General features: G+C 38.0%; 1 protein-coding gene across 1 annotated transcript; it reads left to right on the top strand.

The window, feature by feature from the left end:
- Window positions 1–8,049: 8,049 nt before the first annotated feature.
- Window positions 8,050–13,821, top strand: zgc:101100 (uncharacterized protein LOC445169 homolog). Its single transcript, XM_061737259.1, has 4 exons — window positions 8,050–8,154; window positions 8,483–8,649; window positions 10,056–10,231; window positions 12,820–13,821. The coding sequence occupies exons 2-4, from the start codon at window positions 8,490–8,492 to the stop codon at window positions 13,276–13,278; spliced, it is 795 nt and encodes a 264-aa protein (XP_061593243.1). The 5' UTR covers window positions 8,050–8,154; window positions 8,483–8,489; the 3' UTR covers window positions 13,279–13,821.

Below are 13,821 nucleotides of genomic sequence, written 5' to 3' on the forward strand. Positions count from 1 at the left end.
AGATTCGATCCGATATTGATTTGGGATAGTGTTATTTAAAATATTTTTTGAGCTGTGGCCTGAATTATATGACTAAAATAACTAGTGAAATAATAATTTCACAATAATTATTGTGAAATAACTAAGAAATAAATAACTCAAACAGGCCTTTCAATATCCATTTAAAGTGCAAAAAAGAAATAAATTGCAACAGTTCATGCAGTAAAGAAATCATTTTAGCTTATTTAATTTATTCTGTCACCACACACACATATTGCCATGAAGCACCTGGCATTTTTCAAAAGTGTCATGACAAACTGTGTGTCCGACTACTGGGATTAAAGTTCACCGGGCGAAAATGTAATGATGAATAAAAAAAAATTTAAAAAAATCGATCTTTAGACATAAGAATCGATTTTTAGGAATTAATATGAGAATCGATTCAGAATCGGAAAATCGATGTGTTTTCAACACAAGCCTAGTCTATATCCAAAAGTCCTCTTGCGCCGCTCACAACGATGCCGTGCTGTAGGACGCCACATCTCAGAAAAACTCCACTTTTACTTCAGCAACATATCTGAATACCTCTTTCAGCACTGCTGCACAAATAGTTTGTGACAGTGTGACAGCTGCCTGGTGCCGTCTATATGACCCTTTAACAGCAGGTGCAGGGAGTGTAAACTCTCCTCTCCTCAGCAGATGTGTAAATTGTGAAAAAGAAATAGGAGAGAAATGCTAAACTGGGAGGCCCATCCTTTCTTTGGTGCGTTTGCCTGCTAAGCTCCTCCCGTCACATGTCAGTATGCATTTCCCCAGGCCGTGCCACAGACCAGGTATTAAGAGAGCCAGTTAGCGGGGATCAATACCTACACAATGTTGCAGTGACAGGGAGGGGGGCTTCCTAGTGTTTGCTGACTGTTTTTCAAAGATTTTGAACATGTGGAGCAGAGCAGCTTAGAGGGGTCGTCTTCATTATCAAATTCGATCACTGGCTCTGTGTCTTTTTCCCCCCGTGATCACCTTTTAACTAGTGGGGGTTACGAGGGGAAAGCTGCAGGCCGGGGGTCCGGGACTGACCACATGCTAGGACACGGAGAGGAGCATTATCACCGCAAGAGCCGGAGCAAAGAGACACTCCGCTGACGGTATAAACCTAAGACAATAGCTCCGGTGATTGGCAACAAGTGTATTATCAACAGGGTTTAGTTAAACCTCACTTCAAATTAAAGCATCTGTTATGATTTTATATGGAAGAATGAAGGATTTTTGACACATTTGGGGATACAATAATTAATTTTTAATGAGCAAAATGGTCAGAAAACCATCCCAGAAGTGTAAATATAGATAAATAATTTAAGATTTACGGTTCTCAACATAAAACTATTGATAACTTTCAGGATCTCTGATACAGGCGGTCATGCTCCGGGTCTCAAATTATAAATATGACAGACTCTATATTAATAAAACTGAGTTAAAGTGAAAGACATCTCACTGTTTACATTTATAGGATTTAAAAAGTGAAAAAGATGCATGAAATCTGTGCCAATTCTTTTGATTTGTATCATAAACGAATGTAGCTTCTTTGTGCTATTAATAGCATTTAAATGATTTGAAAGCTATTGCATAATTTCATTAGGTTTATTTACATATTAAATACGGTTGTCTTCTTAGAAAAGACAATTAAAAACTCTGCACTTTGCATTTTTGTTGCTTAATTGGTTAGCTGAATATCTGCTGCTTATACGAGTAGAGGCATCTGATGCTTTGAGCATAAACTGCAGAAGACGGTTGAACATCTGGATTTGTGCCGAACTCTTACCTTCTCAAATCTAACCACCTCATGCGCAAGTTCATCTTTATGTATTTGCACAAAACTTTAGTGGACAAAGAGCAAAATCAGGTTGTTGAGAACGGTTAAAGAGTCCTGTGTTCGTCCCACTGGGTCTTTTATGCCCTTTTATGCCGAGGCTGCTCTTGACCCAAGGGGACTCCATCAGCTTCCTGTCCCCCTCTGTCCGTCTTTAATCTATAGCTCCATGATCATTACTCGGGCTGTCGTATTGATCTGCTGATATAGCTGATCCCCAGGAGCTGCACAAAGTGATGGTAGGAAAATAATTGGAGGTTAATATGGCTCCTTGTTGTATAAAAGACAAGTTTACATCATCTCTTCATTTTAGATCAATAAAATCAGACTGATGAACTGGCTAGTGGGTTTTAAAGCTCGCCCCGAGCTGTCATCCCCTTCATTACACTGGCTAAAACCAGAGCCCTGTATGTGTGTGTGTGTGTGTATGTGAGCTTTTTGTGTGTACTTGGTGTGTTTGCAGCCGGGTCAATGTCACTCTAAGCCCCGAGTGTGTCATAGTCAGTGTCAGGCTTCACAGCGTGATCCTGGCACTCACAGGGGGCTTAAAAGGCCCAGTGACCCACTGCTGCCGCTCTCCCTGTCTCCCGCAGGTCAAAGGCCAGCGGGCCCTATCGATCCGCTCAATGAAGAAGTCTTTAGATCCTCTGTCTGTTCGCCCCTCTTCAGCCCACACGCTCCCGGACTCGCACTGAGGCCCGAAACCCTCCCAATTGTATGTTGCGTGCTGATCGATCCGGCTGGTGTCCAAGGGGGACCCTCCTTTGAGATAACTGACAACTACAAAGGTCCTCCTCTGACAGTCCCTTGTCAATACAAATTTCCACTATTGATAAGTAATTAAAGAAAGACTGGGCAGCTTTATAAAACATCTGTTAAACAGGAGACTTTAACAATTACCTCTTAGTGAGGAAAAGAAAAGGATTTGATGCCTCTCTGTCCTCGCTCATCACAGCTGCCTCCCAATTTCCATCAATTAACAGCAGCTATGGCAGATATTACACTGGAAATGTTAAACATTTTCATTTTTTGAACAAATATGACAAACATTTTCTGGTATGTTCTTATGTGAGATCTTTTTTTAAAGGATATTTTTAAAAAAAGCACTAAGCACATTTCAGTATGAAAATCAGTGCACATGTAGCTCATGCTCCGGTAGTTTATGGAGCCACCTTCAGCAGTAAAAACGTCATGCGAGATATCCGTCTCTCACGTCGCTGTTCAGGACCAGAGGTGTCAAGTAACGAAGTACAAATACTTCGTTACCTTACTTAAGTAGAAATTTTGGTTATCTATTCTTCACTGGAGTAATTATTTTTCAGACGACTTTTTACTTTTACTCCTTACATTTTCACGCAATTATCTGTACTTTTTACTCCTTACATTTTAAAAACAGCCTTGTTACTCTATTTCATTTCGGCCTTTAAACAAAACTATCCAGTTAAATTGCTCCATCCGGATAGAGTGAATTTGGTTGTGGTTGTTTCAGATGTTCTTGTCCAGTTTTGTTCTTACATCCGTTCCCTCAGATTCCTGCAACTAAACTTGGATGTACATTCCAATAAAGGTTAGGATAAATGATAACATGCCTCTGAAGTTTGACTTTTTGCACCATTACAATACTTATAGGCAACTAGTCATCATATCTCCTGCTCTCTGAAACACATGTTAATGCTCAATAGTACACATATATGATTCTTTAATATATTTGCATTATACTAAGATGCATTCATTTTCAATGGCTTTTTCCCCCTTACAGTATTTTTAAACTCTAGTATCTATACTTCTACCTGAGTAATGAATGTGAATACTTTTGACACCTCTGTTCAGGACTTCTACAATGTTCCTTCAGTTCACAGAGGTCTACAAGCGTCCGTCTCTTAACGTACCATCACTGCATCTCAACCTGTGTTACCCAGTTTTGGCAAACCTCGCTGTTGGACAGATGATCTCACACCGGACCCTAAAGTGCTGCGGCATACAGAAGGCTAGAAGGTCGAAAGTCAGTTGTGTTTGAGCCGAAATCATCACGCTTATGGCAGAATGTCACCACTTTGGTCTTGTCTGGTAAAAACGACGTCGTTCCAGAAGTCTCAATGTTTGATCAGACAAAACTTTGCAAGATTTAAGTCATGCTGCTTGTTTTTTTTCCTTTTTTACAGAGAAGAGATATTCTTTCCCTCGAAGGGGGGCAGACAACACGCAGCAGACCGAGATACACAAAGTCATTTTGTTCAAAACAAGAACTAAACAGCACAGCCAGGCAGGATAGTCCTAAAAAAAAGAAGTCGTCCAAAACAGCAGAGAACTAAAACAATCAAGACAGACGAGATTTAACAACAATGGACGAGCGAGACAAGCAAACAGGAGTCACAGCTTTAATCAATCAGGAGATATCAGGACTTCCACAATAAAATAGAAAGTCAGGCAAACGAGAAACAGGAGTCCAAAATCAAAATGCCAAACCCCAAATTACAATGACCCAACTGCATGTCTAAGATCATTGCTGATGTCTTTTCTCCTTGGCACTGCACTCACCTGAACGCTACTAGACCTAGAGACTACTAATATATCTACCTGAATGAATGAATTGTTTATTTCGGTTACATTACATTATTTGCAATTCAAACTGTGTGTGTGTGTAAATGACAAAACACTTTCATACAAGTTTACACTCATCAGTTTCACACAAAAAATAATAATAAACTCTGTAACCGAAAAAGGAATAGGCTGAAGCCAAAGCTTATATTTGCCTACCCTGTACTTTCCAACAGAAAACCCAGATTATCTGCAATATGAAAAGAAACAAAAAGAGAAATTTCCCTTTAAATTGTTCTGCTTAACCAAATTATACTCCAATCATTTAGCATTGTAATCCTTAATTATTTTACTTTTCAATATTTTTTTTAAATTCAACAGAGATTTACACAGTTTCACTTCATCACTAAGTTGATTCCATAATTTGACTCCCAAAAATGAAACACATCTATATTTAACATTAGTCCTCACACGACATCTTTCAAAGACCCACAGCCTTCTTAAATTATAATTTGTTTCTCTTAATTTAAAGAAATGCTGCTAAATGATCAATTAAATCAGGTATAGTTGAATATCAGCCGTACTGGTTTTAGCATTTTCTTAAAAACAATAGTTTTGTTGTTGATCTCAGATTGTAATGGCCAGACGTTTTACTCTCTCTTTCACATGACCTTCCAATATGACTCCTAATGACTGGAGTTTAATGACAAATATACTATTCAGCACCCTGCCGTATCAGAACTGTTTGAGCTGAGATTACGCTCTGCGTCTTTTACTTACTTTCAGCAGAGTAGGAAGGTCTCGGTAATTCCCTCTGCTATGTGACAACACTCGCTAAAAACCTGCATAACACCTGCTCAGCAGTGAGGCCGTTGTCGGTGCCACGACTCGGCCTTCTGTCTTTTGTTCGCTTTAATCCCTTCACGTGTAAGTGGATCCTCTAAGAGCAGGATAACTCCTTTTAAGCGGTTTTAAACACTACAGGAGGGATGGAAATCCACTAACTTCTCATTTACTTCTGCATTTCAGTCCTTAATGCAGGATACTTTTATCCTGGTAGTTACTACCACCGTACTGCCACCAATATATTCCTCCCAACTCAGGAAAACTGAGGACAACACGAGTGTGATGTCATAGTTGTGTTTAGGTCACTTGTTGCTGAAGTTTTTGGATGTCGTTAGAAGCAAGGAGCTAAAAGCTTTTGCATCTTTTGACTGGTTGTCTCGCTGGCGCTGAAGATGAACCTGGACGAGGGGAAATGATCAGTCGAACCGGGGGCGGTGAGGGAGTCAGTGGCGGCGGCTCTGGGACGGGGAGGGTCACGCACAAGCACACTCTTTGTGTGCCTCTAATCCCCCCAGCCAACACAGCTTTGGCCAGGTTTCATCATGAAAGTGCCATGAAATAACTACTTTTTTTTTTTCCTCTCTCCTCGCCGTAAATCTCCCTTAATCCTGCGGGCCGTGGAGACAAAGGCCTCTGGGACCTAATCCTGGAGCTTTTAGTGGAGCTGAGGGGCTGGCCGACAGAGCCTCTTCTAAATGACTTATTTCTATCGGACACTAATATAGCTTGACAGCCAAGAACGGTGAAAGGAGGAGGAAAAAGCCAGGGGAAAAGGGAGCACAAACATTTTCACATATTTTGGAAGTCTGAGTAGTTGATTATATGTGAATTTGAACAGAAGAAGTGAACCATAGTTATTGGTCCAAACCCCTTAAATCCACACAACAGTGGTGAAATCCCACGACTTTATCTGTGAATATTAGAGAAAAAAAAGGGGGCTACTTCTTCGCTGGGACCCGGTTCTGGTGCAGGAATGTACCTGTGGGATTTAACGAGTCTTTTCCAGGCTGATTTACTTAGATAAAGACATTTCTCCTCCTCTCTACTTGTTCTCATTTGTTGTGGTCCAGATTTAAGGAGTGAGCTGTAAGTAAAGGAAGTAGTTAATTCATGTGGCACTTTTTCAAGTTTATTCACCCTGAAGAAGGAATCTCCTCTCTTCTCTCTTTTTGGTTTTCATCCAGTACTGAAGTTATGGTTTGTTGTGCAAATTATAAATACATCTGGAGGTATTTGTTACATTTTTATGCTGTAGAAAAAACCCATTTGACCTAAGGGAATAAAATATATTGTATTGACTCATTTTTATTCTGAAGGAGAAATGATGAGAATACAAATCAGGACACCAGGGGGGGGGGGATAACACCCCTTAAAGTGTACATAAGATAAAAATGAGTTTTACAATGCCATCTGTGGATCTGAAAATAGTCTAAAAAGTCTGAATTTGAGGTTAAAGCTTTGGCAAGACACTAAAAGAAGCTTTGAGCTTTGGACACTGGAGACGATTCAGTTCTCAGGGTGCCCAAACCTTTGCCTAACAGAAGCTGGTTGAAACTAGGGTTGCCACCCGTCCCGTAAAATACGGAATTGTCCTTTATTTGAGAAAAAAATGTTGCGTCCCGTATTGAACTAATACGGGACACGATTTGTACCGTATTTTCATTAACTTTTACACCATATTCTAGTTGAATTATTGAAATAAATGAACCTTTACACCATATTCTAGTTGAATTATTGAAATAAATTAACTTTTACACCATATTTTAGTTGAATTATTGAAATAAGTTAACTTTTACACCATATTCTAGTTGAATTATTGAAATAAGTTAACTTTTACACCATATTCTAGTTGAATTATTGAAATAAATTAACTTTTACACCATATTCTAGTTGAATTATTGAAATAAATTAACTTTTACACCATATTCTAGTTGAATTATTGAAATAAATTAACTTTTACACCATATTCTTCACCTGTAGGCTATATTATACATCTGGGCTGATGTGGACATAGGAGGATATTTCAGTTGCTAGTATGGTTGTCTGTCTGTACAGTCATGCAAGTTCAATGCTATTAAAGCACTTTAAACTTTAAATCAAAGCATTTAGTTTTTTCATATAAAATAAACACATTTTTATTCAGTTTAGAAGTTTTGGGGCTTTTTTTTTTGGCTCCTGCGCTGCTGAAATCAGGGCGTCCCTTATTTCTATTTCTGAAAGGTGGCAACCCTAGTTGAAACTGCAGAGTTTTTATCTGCAAATGGAGTCAAATGCACCTCCATTGCAAAGTAATCAGTCACTTGAGCTGTAGGTGATTTATAAAATAAGTTTTAGATGCATTTTCATGTATCAAGTCTTTAATAAGTAGTCATCATCGACGGGGTTCAGATTAACTTCACACGGGGACAGTTCATAGGCAAAATGTGGTGCAGTTATCAAAACAAACCCCCAGAGAAACCCGGCTTGGGGGGGTCGGGGGGGCACAAGCAGCGGCATGGGAGAAAGGAGGCTGAGAGAACAATCAAAGGCTGTTATTTTAATCTGCCCTGCCTCGGAGATTAGCCGGCCACATTGTTTTAATTGTTTTAACTGGGGGGGAATGAAACGCTCGCGTATTGGGGGGATCCCTGGCATAAATCTCTCAAGTTCAATAGTTTCAAAAACTTGAGCTCCTTGCTGCCCCCCTCTCTTCCCTCATCCCACCTAATCCTGGTTAATACCTTTCTTTCTATTGGCTAATGGCTGAGGGGAGCCTGGGTAAATGCTTCTTAAATAGTGGAGGGTGGGAATGGTCTCGGAGATTCTGGAGCTGCTGTTTCTGGGATATTTGGCCTCCGACTGGACTGGGAAATACCGCACTACAGAGGCCCGGGTTCGGTTCTGGGCGTGGAAATCGCATCTGGATCTCAGGATTTGGACCTCAGGTAAAAAGAGATGGAGAAACATCAAATCTGCTGCACAAGGGATGTGATCAATGACGGAATATAGCTGGATAGATGGATATCTTTGCTGTTACAAGGCGTTGATGTCTGTGGTTAACATTTCTTTATGTGGGATTTGCACCTCTAGGAACCAAATTCGTAAAATGTGAAAATATTAACAATTTCAGGGGGCCAAAACCCCTTAAAATTAAGTAGCCTATTGACTTTGATTGACTTTTAAGTGATTAAGTCCTAAATTCCATCTTTGGTAAATATATATTTAGTATATAAGACCTATGTTGAGTCTATAAAAGTGTTTTTGATCCATTAGGCTGACGATGAACGCCTTGAATTTCTGCGGGGCGTCTGGCGGCGTGTTCCCCCTCCACGGCGTCAACTCCGTGTTTTTCGACGCGCGCCAGCAGGGGGCGCCACAGTACCGCTCTTTCTCCGCAGCGAGCCCGGCCCATACATTCTCTGTGGCGGAGAGGCTGGCAGGTATGTGGCCACTTCAGCTGAGTAGTATGTTCAAGGTTTATATTCATATATATGTATGCTTCAAGGGTTATATTCACTTTATTCCAATTTTTTTTTGTTTAAGTAGAACACCACAGTAAAATATATCTTGCTTGATCTACTTTTAAAAATTAAGGGAACTTTTTCGCATGAGATTTTTATGTAGATCAAGAAAGACTAGTCTTTGTATTTGTAGTCTTTGAACAATTAAAGCCTGTATGTTAAGTAAATATAATGAAATATGTTAGTTAAGTTTGATTGACATACCCATAGACAGCGGTAATTTTATTTTATTTTAGTTTTTTATTCACTTAGTTGTTTTTTTTTTTAATTTATTTATTTTTAATTTATGATATTTGTGAAGTTATTTCTTGGAAAAAGGGGCAGATCAGATAAGATTCTTCTTCTTTCTGCTCCCTTTTCATTCACAATTTAAGAACATTTGTATTTGTATTGAATTGTTTTATTTTTTTGAATGAAATAAAGAATAAATGAATGAAATGTATAAACTACTTAATTTTTAGTATGTATAAAATTCATTTGCAAGTAAAGTCAACTTAATTTTGATAAATAAAGTAAACTTAACACAATTAAGTTGACTGTACTTGCAAAATGTATTATTTACATACAAAAAATTAAGTAGTTTATACAAAGACTAGTCTTTCTTGACATTGGATTTTCAGGTTATTACAACAGCACATTTTTTACCAGATTACAAAGATCATCTGTATATTCACCGTGCAACAAACAAAAATAAAAAGTAGAGAAACATGAACATAAACTTGTGGGTCAGCACATTAATAATCTATCAAAAAAAAAGAAAAGAAAAGAGAAAGAAAAAAAAAGGTCAGCATCCTTATGCTTTCACTAGATAAAATGTCCACTTTTGCCATCTCTTTTCAAAGAGCCCTTCCCTCAAACCCAGGATATGGGCCAGTCTTTCCATCGTCCATATTTCTTTCATAATATCCAACCACTGTTTTAGAGTATTCAGGTTTATACCAGCTTCTAGTAATGGTTTTCCTAGTAGCTGTAAGGAGTATTTTAACCAATAACCAGCGATCCTCTGCCTGCACTACAGTTGTAATGTGACACAAGTATAAGACAGTACATGTCAATGGAATCTCATATTCAAGTACTTTTGTCAAAACTGAATGTGCATCTTTTCCACTTTATTCCAATGTTATGATTTTATTTTGTGTAAATAGGCCTACACAGATTTGCGTCAATCAAACAACTTTGTAAACTCAAACTGAATATCTGAATCGAACTGCTTCCTCTCTGATCCAACATTGTAATTGTTATGCAAATTAGGACTAGTTTATTCCTCTTTTTTATGCATTTATTTTTTGTATTTGTGTATTTATTATTATCCTCTGTCCCGTCAGAGCTCATTCTGGAAGCTCGCTATGGCAACCAGCAGAAACAGCGCCGCAGCCGTACGGCGTTCACGGTGTCGCAACTGCAGGCTCTGGAGAAAGCGTTCCAGCAGACGCAGTACCCGGACGTCAGCATGAGGGAGAGGCTGGCCATGTGCATCAACCTGCCGGAGGCTCGAATCCAGGTGACACCACGCTCCACCTATCACCTGAGTCGCACCTGCACTCTTACAAATATTGTGCTTGATCTACTTAAAAAAAATAAGGCAACTTTTTGCATGAGATTATTATGTAGATCAAGAAAGACTAGACTTTGTGTAAACTACTTAATTTTTTGTATGTAAATAATACAGTTTGCAAGTACAGTCAACTTAATTGTGTTAAGTTTACTTTGTTTATCAAAATTAAGTTGACTTTACTTGCAAATGAATTTTGTACATACTAAAAATTAAGTAGTTTATACATTTCATTCATTTATTCTCTATTTCATTCAAAAAAATAAAACAATTCAATACAAATACAAATGTTCTTAAATTGTGAATGAAAAGGGAGCAGAAAGAAGAAGAATCTTATCTGATCTGCCCCTTTTTCCAAGAAATAACTTCACAAATATCATAAATTTAAAAAAAAAAAAAAAAAAACAACTAAGTGAATAAAAAACTAAAATAAAATAAAATTACCGCCGTCTATGGGTATGTCAATCAAACCTAACTAACATATTTCATTATATTTACTTAACATACAGGCTTTAATTGTTCAAAGACTACAAATACAAAGACTAGTCTTTCTTGATCTACATAAAAATCTCATGCAAAAAAGTTGCCTTAATTTTTAAAAGTAGATCAAGCAAGATATATTTTACTGTGGTGTTTTACTTAAACAAATAAAGCATGTTTCATCTAAACGTTGGTAAATCTGCCCAATAAAAAGGCAAAGTAAATACAACAAGATCATTGCTTGTTGTTTGTGTGTAAATGAAAAGATTGCCTGGGATTACATAAATACTGCTTGTTAAGGAAAAAATGCACAATGTCTTGTTTTTTGAACAAATGCAGATTAAGTTCAAAACTAGATGTATTCACGTAAAGCAACAAACTTCATTTTTAATTGTTAATATCACAGGTTTAAATATGTTATATTTACATGCGCTTAGATTTATTTTTTTCAGTGTGAGACCAAGCCTTCTCATTTGGTTTTTTTACTCCCTTGTATTGTTTTGTATTTCCAGGAGACTTTACTGTCAGCACTTTAAGTTTAATTTTGCAGTTCACTAGTTTACAGAGGTATATGAAGAAAGAAATGTTAACCTGCTAATATTCATTCAATAACATCAGTCTACAGTACTCATTATAGGCAAGTTTTATTTGTATAGCACAATTCAACACAAGGTCATTCAAAGTGCTTTACATCAAAATTAAAAGCAGCAAGACACAATTAAACAGTAAATAACAAATACAATAAAATAAGAAAAGATGTAAAATAATAAAAAGCACAAGTACAGCAGGTAAGTATTTACGCTTCAGTAAACAGTAATGTTTTTAGCCCTTAATTAAAGGAGCTGACAGTTGGAGCAGACCTCAGGTCTACAGGAAGTTTGTTCCACCGGTGAGGAGCAGAATAACTGAACGCTGCCTCACCTTGCTTGGTTCTTATACGTTTTACTAGCTTTGTATGGTTCTTGTTTTTGTGGCTTTTATGGTCGTCATATTTAATCTAAGTTCACTTATTTACTCTCTATAATGTTAACCAGACACAGGATTATACAGACAATTTTAGACATATGACTGCATTTTAAATATTGCCTTACTGTACACCACGTGTGGTTGAGGCATTGATAAGATTATTTCATGAATCCAGGCAGATTTCTGGCTTGGCTGCCAAGAGCACAGTAAAGTACAGTATGAGTATGTGCATTAAAAAAACAACAACAAACAACTAATGTTGTAAATCATTTTATTTAAATTGATCCAAAACTCCAATGTACATCTTATTTATAGGCATTTTCTGGGCTGGTTTTCTTTCATTTTGCCATGTATCTGTTTTCTCTTTAAGTTACTTCCGTATTAGGGCTGGGCGATATGGACCAAAAGTCATATCTCGATATTTTCTAGCTGAATGATGATACTCGATATATATCGATATTTTTTCTGTGACATAATTGGGGTTTCCCCCAAAGCATTATAGCATAGCATCTCTGTTAGCTTCATTTTTTTCTGAGGCAAACCCTTAAAAAAACAGTCAGTTTTAATACAAAGCCTCGTGCCAAATGTCACACAGGTACATTTATTAACAGGGGTCTGCACAATATCAAAATGTATAAAACAAATGAAATAAAAATAAACTGCCTGCATATATAGAATAAAAATGCTTCTTGAATAAAATAAAAGAAATATCCCTTTCCTGCATAACAATTACATTAAAATACACTGTGCAATTAATACAATGTAGACAGTAACAAGCAGACTTTTCCACTGAGGTTGACAGTTGTGTAAATAACAAAACATTTGTGCAAATCTCAAATAAAACATTCAAGTCAATTTGTCACAAAATAAGCTATATCAAAATCATTAAAAAAAAAAATGTAAATTTTTTTTTTTTTTTTAAATCGATATAAACGATATTGTCTCGTACCATATCGCGTTTGAAAATATATCGATATATATTAAAATCTCGATATATCGCCCAGCTCTAGTCCGTATTAAGCATTTTGAAAAAGCCTCCAGTACAACTGTTGCTTTACAAATGTCTTATTGTTCTCCTCTTACCAATCCAGGTGTGGTTCAAAAACAGAAGGGCAAAGTTTCGTAAAGGTCAGAGGTGCTCTCCTGTCTCGAGGGACCCCAGTTTGGAGGAAGCTCCACACAACAGTAAGACGGGACAGGAAGAGGCCCGGACCGAAGACCACCAGGACACGACCTCATCGCGCTCCGAGAGCAACATCCCTCCTCTTTGTGTGGAGAAAAGCAGGGATTCAGACTCTGACACCCCGAGGTGGGCCCTGCGACTTCACTCTCCCCCACTTTTCCCCTTCATATCAGGGGTACATTACGGTCACCCAGCTCACCAGCCAGTTCTGTCCTCCGAGCTCGCCTTCCCCCCGCTGTTCTGGCCCATCATACAGCAGCACAGTTCTGTTTTGGAGATTCCTTCATCAGCTTCCAAAAACTGCAGCCTCTCCCTTCAGACTGCCTGCTCCAGTAAAGCTGTGTGTCACCCTCACCTGGAGCTATAATTGACTTAAAAGTTGAATATTTCAGCCCGAGATATCTGCTCCTCGTGGACTGAGAAGCAGCTCTGGGAAGGAGCAGAAACTGGCCATGCACTGAATATACAGTTTTATACTTTGTGTTTTATTGAATGCTTGTATGTAAGAAGGGATGTAAAACAGAACATCACATACTCTGAGCCTTTTTTTTTTTTAATGGAACTTTGGTCTGCCTCGATTAACATCCAGCATGTTTATCTCTCTCTTCGTGTCGGTTGTATGACCTGCTGGAAGGAATCGGTTCATCCATCTTGCCTTAATTCCAGTCAGCAGTCAGTCTTCTTCTGCACTGTTTAGCTGACAACACTTTCAAGTGTCAGAAGTAGTTGTAGACAATAAAAGAGTCCTTATTGTACTTGAGCACAGCCACATGCATATCAAATAAATATATTTGCTCTTTTACTCTGTTTTTTTTCCTCTGGTTTTGTGAGGCTTCGCAGTGCCTTAACGTAGGATCACTGTACTCTGTTTTCACCCCCTCAATTGACTCTGAAAAACAAACCAACAAAA

This window comes from Cololabis saira, chromosome 13, assembly GCF_033807715.1.
Source record: "Cololabis saira isolate AMF1-May2022 chromosome 13, fColSai1.1, whole genome shotgun sequence".
Lineage (NCBI taxonomy): Eukaryota > Metazoa > Chordata > Actinopteri > Beloniformes > Belonidae > Cololabis > Cololabis saira.